Below are 8,281 nucleotides of genomic sequence, written 5' to 3'. Positions count from 1 at the left end.
GTTTTAAAGTCTATATTGTCTGATGTAATTATAGTTACCCAGGCTTTCTTTTGGTGTCCATCTGTATGGAATATCTTTTTCCATCCCCTTACTTTCAGTCTATGTGTGTGCTTATGTCTGATGTCTCTTTTAGGCAGCATCTAGGTGGTCTTATTACTTTATTCAGTTCAGACATCTGAGTCTTTTGATTGGAGAGTTTAGCCCATTTTTACTTAATTATTGATAGGCATGTACTAATTGCAATTTTGATCATTGTTTTCCCTCCATTTTATATTTCACCTGTTCCTTTCTTCACTTGCTGTCTTCCTTTGTAATGAAATACTTTCTTTAGTGGTATGCTTCTATTCCTTTCTCATCTTTTGTGTATCTACTATGGATTTTTTTGCTTTGTGGTTACCATGAGGCTTACACATAACATATTTGTAACAGTCTATTTTAAGTTGATAACTTAAGCTTGAACATATTCTAAAGTTCTATATTTTTACTCCCTTCTCCATGTTGTTGTTGTTTTTTAATCATGTGTATCCCTTAGGGAATTTTATAGTTTTTTTTTTCTACTTTGTCTTTTAACCTTCATACTGGCTTTGTAAGTGATCGCTCTTTGAGGAACTTAATAAACTGATTCTAAAATGTATATGAAAATGCAAAAGACCAAGAATAGACAAAAATATTCCTCTGGGGAAAAAAATATGGTGGGAGAATTTACTACACCAAATATCAAGAACATAGTATTGTCATAGGATAGCCAATAAAACTAGTGGAAAACAGGCAGAAATAGACCTGCACATATATGGACACAATTTCTGACAAAGATAGCAAATCAATAAATAAAAAAAACATAAAAATGCAAGAGGCTTGAATAGTCACAACCTAATATGCTCATCAACAGTAGTGTAAATTTTATTGATATTCTACAGAGAGGAAGGGAGAGGGATAAAGAGTTAGAAACATCGATGAGAGAGAAACATCAATCAGCTGCCTCCTGCACACCCCCCACTGGGGATGTGCCCACAACCAAGGTACATGCCCCTGACCAGAATCGAACCTGGGACCCTTCAGTCTGCAGGCCAACACTCTATCCACTGAGCCAAACCGGCCAGGGCAACGACATATATTTTTACTGTCTCCACAGTTTTGCCTGTCCAGAATGTCATACAGTTGGAATCATACAGAATGTAGCCTCAGGCTGTCTTCTTTCACTTGGTAATGGTCACTATGGTCACTCCATGCCTTTTTGTGGTTTCTTTTTAGTGCTGAATTTAGTCCACTGTCTGGATGTAGCTCTTTGTTCATCTACTAAAGAACATCTCGGTTGCTTCTAAGTTTTGACAATTATGAATAAAGCTTTCTATAAATATTTGTGTGCAGTTTTTGTGTAGATGGATATATTTTCAATGATTGGGTTATTTTTTACTTAAGTAAAAACATGTACTTAAAAAATTTTTACTTATTGATTTTAGAGAGAGGAAGGGAGAGAGAGAAACATCAATTTGTTGTGCATTCATTGGTTGATTCTTGTATGTTCCCTGACCAGGGAAACTCGCAAACTTGGCATATTGAGGCAATGCTCTAACCAAGTGAGCTACTGGGCCAGGGGAACATGTACTATTTTTATAGCCACAAAAAATAATTTAAGAAAATCAGTACATTCTATTATATGAGGATAGACAAAGAAAATATTGAAAAAATTTTTAATTGATCCATCATAAAAGCATTGAACAAGCAAATAATTTTAATAAGAAATTTTAAATAAAATATTTAAAACAAAACAGCAGTGCAGAAAATAATGTGTTTGCATAATTATGCACATTTAACACTTCACATTCTTTTTGCAACTCAAGCCTTTAAATTTTGGAACCATGTTAATTTATAGGCAAATAAAAGAATGTAATGAGCATATTCTACATAAAGTTATAACCTGGAAAACTACTTCCCTAGAGTATTATTGCCAGATAGCAATTAAATGTTTTTTAGAATCAACAATCTGAATAATCCTTTGCTTTTCCAAGTACCCAAGAATTATACTAGAAAACTGATTTTTAGAGAGATGAAAACATTTAGGTGTATCTACATAATGTCATGTTCTTTGGCCCATCAACCTAGATATATTTATTCACTAACCTTGGTTCTGATACTATACATTTTGTTAGGTATCTCAGAACAAGTAAGATGTATTTTAGACATGCAAACATTTTTAAATGTAACAATATGAATCATCTAATCCCAATTGGGCATCCATTTTGTTGATTATTTCAATTAGCAGTAGTAAGTACACTAAAGATAAGTAGCACAATTAACATATTCATACACCAAAAATTAAATGACAGTAGTGCAATTACTAAGTTTAACTTTAATGAAATCTGGTGAGAATTTCTTTTGAGTAAAGATTTTTAAAAAGATTAAAACATTAAGCTATAGAATTCTGTTCTACATGAAAATCTTATTCTTTACCATGTTACCCTATTACAAACTAGAAATTTAAAGACTTTCTGAATATATTCAACTAAGCTGCTACCTATAAGGTGAGAATTCTGTGTACAGAATTCAGGAATTTCTTTTAAAAATTGAGCATGGAAATTATTTGTCTTTAAATTTTCCTGTTTGCTTCTGATTAAGCATGAGATAATCCTGGTTCAAAAGTGCTTAATAAAATGTAAGTGGTCACATTTCTATGAAAAACATGTCAGTGATCCTATGTAAGGGGCAAGTAATTTTCCAGTTATATCTACAAAGTTTCATAATTAAGGATTCAAAGTGTGTCAGTATACATCATCTAAAGGTTTTTCCTTTCTTTGAATCTCCAGATAATTTTCAAGAAATCTATCCCTGACTTTCCAATTCATAAGGAATAAAACAGCCAGGTTATGTGTGTGTGCATGCGGTTCAGTATTTTTATTTTGACATTTGCTAAGTAGTTATTATATGATAAGAAACTGTCTTAACTCACCCATATAATAATTATTCTATAGTTGGAATTGGTTTTAACTATTAAAATTGTATACAAGAAAATTAGGGGTGTTGCAGTACTTGGCTGCAAATAACTTGCCATCTGGTGTTGGGTCAGAAAATGCTATTTCATTAGTGCTGAGAAAACAGCCAAACATGAAGCGATTCCTAAAAAAAAAAAAAGAAAAAAAAGAGGAAAAGACAATTTAACAATGGAACCAAATTAAAATTTTGGTTAAACTTTAGCACACTTTATTTTATCAATCCAAATATAAAAATTCAATCTAACTAAATACTCGATTAAAATCCACATTTTAAGTGATAAAATGACTTAATGCTTTAGATTTTAGAGATGGAAGCCTATTTCACAGAGAAAGCTGAGGTCCAGAAGAAATTCTGCTGGGGTAAAGGGAGTCATAAAAACCAACCAGCTGACTAGATGATGCATAGGAATGAGCAACTAATAAGAGGTAATATTGCTAATGAAAAGCCATCAATAGCTCTAGCCAGTTTGGCTCAGTAGCTAGTGTCGGCCCCCTGGACTAAAGAGTCGTGGGTTCAATTCCAGTCAAGGGCACATACCTCGGTTGCAAGCTCTGTCCCCAGCCTGGGTCAGGGCACGTCGGGGAGGCAGCCAATTGACACACATTGACGTTTCTCTCTGTCTTTCCCTTCCCACTCTCTCTAAAAATCAATAGAGCCTGGCCAGTGTGGCTCAGTGGTTGATTGCCAACCTAGGAAACCAGGAAGTCATGGTTTGATTCCTGGTAGGGCACATGTCCGAGTTGTGGGCTCGGTCCCCTATGCGGGGCATGCAGGAGGCAACCAATCAATGATTATTCTCATCATTGATATTTCTATCTCTCCCTTTCCCTCTTGGAAATCAATAAAAAAAATAAAAATCAATAGAAAAAATATCCTCAGTTGGTGATTAATGAAAAAAACCACATAATGAAGAGCATAGATAATTAAGAAACCCATCTCCAATAACCAATACTATATTCTTTTCAACTACACCACACACTCAGAGCTTTAAGAAGGCAAAAACTCTCTCTCTCTCCCAATGTTTATTTTGGGAGGCAACCAAAATTTTTTTGGGGGAAAAAAGAAGACAAAAACTATCCCACATTTTTACTTGGAATCTCCTTGATCCAGAGCGCAATTAGGATTAAAAGTAATATAAGATGAAATGGTTGAAAGAATTCAACAAAATTGAGGGATAGTTTATAAAGTAACTGGCCTGTGCTCTTCAAATTCTTCAATGTCATAAAAGACAAAGAAAGCCTAAACTGTTCCAGGTTAAGGAAAATGAGAACTAAAGAGATATGACGACTTAAGTGCAATATTCGATCCTGCACAGGGGGAAAAATGCTATAAAGGACACTTGAGACAAATGACAAGACTGAAATATGAACTATACTTTAGACAGAAGCATTATAGCCATATTAAATATCCCGAATTTGATCATTGAACTGTGCTTATGTAAGAGAATATCCTTGTTCCTAAGAAATATACACCAAAGTACAAAGAACGTACAGCAAATGTTAAAACTTGAATCTGGGCAAAGGCATATGGAGGCTCTTTTTAACTACTGCTACTCTTGTAAGTTTAAAATTACTTCAAAGTAAAAAATTAAAGAATTAGATTCAATTAGAAGTTAAGATACAAGCTTTTGGTATCTTTACTATATAACTGAATACAAAGTTTACTGCTAAATGTCCAAAGCAAAATATTGGTTTGATTTAAAAGTTCTTATTGTCTTTATTAGTGATAACAGCTATAGAAAAAATATTACATCTTTAGGTTTGAATCCTTACTCTGTACTTATACTAGCTCTTCGGTGTAAGTTTGTACTATATAATCCCATCTGAGCCTCAGGTGATTCTTATGTAAAATAACTAGGAATAATTTTCTACTCTTGTGATTATTTAAACATACTAGTGGCCCAGTGCATGAAATTTGTGCAGGGGAGGGGGGGATGTCCCTCAGCCCAGCCTGCACCCTTTCCAATCTGGGACCCCTCAGGGGATGTCCGACTGCAGGTTTAGGCCCAATCCCTAAACCAGCAGTGGGACATACTTCTCGCAATCTGGGACCACTGGCTCCTAACCGCTCGCCTGCCTGCTCGCCCCTAACCACTCTGCCTGCCAGCCTGCTTGCCCCCAACTGTCCCCCCACCCCACCAACCTGATCGCCCCCAACTGCCCCCTTTGCTGACCTGATCGCCCCCAACTGCCCCCCCCAGTGGCCTGCTTGTCCCCAACTGCCCCCCTGCCAGCCTGCTCACCACCAACTGCCCTCCCCTCTTGGCCTGATCGCCCCTAACCGCCTCTGCCTCAGCCCCACCACCATGGCTTTGTCCTGAAGGACGTCTGGAAGGTCTCCCGGTCTAATTAGTATATTACCCTTTTATTAGTATAGATTGCCTATATAGACAAGAGACAATTCAACCTAAGTCTCCTTATATACAGGATGGTCTGTCAATTATGTTACTTGTACCTTCAACTCAGATGTGTGAGAAAAGACAGACACGTTCTCAAATGAATGTGTTTATTTTTCCTTTGAAGGCAACTTAATTCTCATGTTATTGCTTAGAGATGCCTTAGTATTCAAAGTATGATCTATAGACCAGCAACATTCAGCATCACCTGAGAGCTTACTAGGAATGCAGAATCTCAGGCCCCACCCTGACCTACTGAACCACACCTGCATTTTAATAAGATCCCAGGTGATTCATATGCACTTTCAAGTTTGAGAAGCACTAGACTACTGTCTGCTGGAAGTAGCTCAGATACTGCTATTTCTCATGTCAAATTTATATAGCTCTTAATATAAAGTATAGAAAATAGAGGTATTTCATAATTAACTATCCAATAAAAATCTCTATAGACACCAGTTTTTCTCAATGCTCCCCTTTATGGGTGGGCAGGATTATGGCCAAAGATTGCATCCCCACAGTTGTCTTTGGTGCTGTAACTCAAAAGGCTAGAATAGTGCTACTCAAAGTGTGGTTCTTGGTTTGGTTAAGGTGTAGTTGGTCACTGGTTTGTAATCTGTTATTAAGTATAGAAGTTGACAGAAGTGTTGTGAAGCTCACTTATCCAACCTAGACTAGGTAAATTAATGTGAACAAGAAATAAACTCATTTGTCACATTAGAAACTTTAAGTATCAATATGCAGTGTTAACACAGCGAAGTTTAAAATGGAGAGTCACTAATTTAGTTTTGAGATATAATTCATATACCATAAGACTCAATCCTTTAAAGTATACAACTCAGTTGTTTTTTAGTAATAGTCACAAAACTGTGCAACCATCACCAATATCTAATTCCAGAACACTTTTATTAACCCCCCAAAAAACCCCTGTACCCATTAGCAGTCACTCTCCATTCACCTGTCTCTCAGTGCCTGGAAACTACCAATCTACTTTCTATCAATGAATTTGCCTATTCTGGGTATTTTCTTTAAGTGGAGTCATACAATATGGGGACTCTTATGACTGACTTACTTCAGTTAGCATAATGTTTTCAAGGTTCATCCATATTGTAGTATGTCTTGTACTCCATTTCTTTTTGTGGCTAAATATCCTATATAATAAAGAGCTAATATGCTAATTAGATTGAAGAGCAGAACGACTGTCCGGACTACTGTCTGGACAAAGCCGAGACAGCAGGGGCTGTGAGAGCTGAACCCCTTGCATGAATTTCGTGCATCGGGCCTCTAGTCTTACTATATTACTGTACGGATATAACACATTATATTTATCCATTAATCATGAACTGGGTTGTTTGCTTTTGTGGCTACTAAGAATAATGCTGTTATGAACACTCATATACCAGTTTTTGTGTGGATTTATCCTTTCTTTTGCATATATAGCTATTTGTACAATTGCTGGGTCATATGGTAACAGTTTATTTCTGAGAAACTGCTAGACTGCATTCCACAGTTGCTGCACCATTTTACATTCCTATAGCAAAGTACAAAGATTCCAATTTCCTCCACATCCTCACCAACACTTATTTTCTCTTTATGATTAGTCATCCTAGTGGATATGAAGTGGAATCTTGTGGTTTTAATTTGTGATTTGGTTTGGATAGCTAATTCTGTTGAGCATATTTTCATGTGTTTATCAGCCATTTGTATTTCTTTGAAGAAATTTCTATTGAAATCCGGCCCATTTTTAAATTGGGTTATGTCTTTTTATTATTGTACTAGAGGCCTGGTGCATGACATTCGTGCACTTGGGGGGGGGGGGGTCGGGCAGTACCTCAGCCCTATCTATGCCCTCTCACAGTCTCGGACCCCTCAGGGGATGTCTGCCTGCTGGCTTAGGCCCGCTCCCCGCCATCAGGTAGACATCCCCCGTCAGGTGGACATCCCCCGAGGGGTCCTTAGCACCGCTGCAGAGGTGGGAGAGGCTCCTGCCACCAGTGCTGCACTTGCCAGCCATGAGCCTGGCTTCTGGCTGGGCGGTGCTCTCCCACTGACCACCAAGGGGCAGCTCCTTTATTGAGCATCTGCCTTCTGGTGGTCAATTGTTCCACCTTTTGGTTATAGCGACCAGTTGTTCTGCCCTTTGGTTAATTTGCATATTAGCCTTTTATTATATAGGATTAAAGGAGTTCTTTTATTCTGGATGTAATAGACCCTTATTAGGTAAATTATTTGCAAATATTTTCTCCCATTCTGTGGGTTGTCTTACTAATTTGCTTTTACATTAGTTATACTTATGAGTTATAGTAAGAATTACTTACACACTATCAATGGACATATACAATGTGGAGAGCGGCTACAGCATTTGGACAGGTTCAAGCCTCGGAATGACTTGTGACAAAGCCACATACAAGTCCCAGCTTAGAGGGCAAAGCCCTCCCAGCACAATTATGGCCAAAAGGCGATGGTTGTAAGTTTGACCTTATAGTCCGACCCTGAAGTCCTAGGTAGCTAAGGGATGTGGGCTGCCCGGGGGGATGGGGGGAGTGTGTGCAGCAAGTGCTGTCAAAACAAGGCTTGAAAGAGTTCAGAGAATGGCAACAACAGGAAAGAAGCAGATTTGAAATTCACAAGAACATTGTAAACATCTTGCCCTTGTTTTGCTTTGTGTGCTCTGACTATAAAATAAAGCTTCGGCTTACAGGCTGTGTCACTGTTTCCTCATCCAGGCACAGTGATCCTACCTGGCCCCAACTGTATTCTCTTGTCTGTTTTCTTTAATCCTTCACTGCCCCTCCTCAGGTTGACCCCTGTAATTCTTTTTTTAAACCTCTATTTTCTTCGTTTTATTTTTTCTTTTTAAAAATTTCTTTTTTTAATATTTAACTATGTTAAATATAT

The 8,281-nt window shown here is 37.4% G+C and overlaps 1 protein-coding gene across 1 annotated transcript in view; it reads right to left on the bottom strand.

The window, feature by feature from the left end:
- Positions 1-1,702: 1,702 nt before the first annotated feature.
- The window catches only part of ESCO2 (establishment of sister chromatid cohesion N-acetyltransferase 2), a 28,129-nt gene continuing 21,550 nt past the window's right edge, over positions 1,703-8,281 (bottom strand). Inside the window, exon 11 of the mRNA XM_081091630.1 lies at positions 1,703-3,114. Coding sequence (XP_080947756.1) covers positions 2,982-3,114 — 133 coding nt within the window. The 3' untranslated portion in view covers positions 1,703-2,981. The remainder of the gene's footprint in view (positions 3,115-8,281) is intronic.

This window comes from Myotis nattereri, assembly GCF_964212035.1.
Source record: "Myotis nattereri genome assembly, chromosome: 5".
Lineage (NCBI taxonomy): Eukaryota > Metazoa > Chordata > Mammalia > Chiroptera > Vespertilionidae > Myotis > Myotis nattereri.
This window is presented reverse-complemented; position numbering and strand designations above follow the sequence as displayed.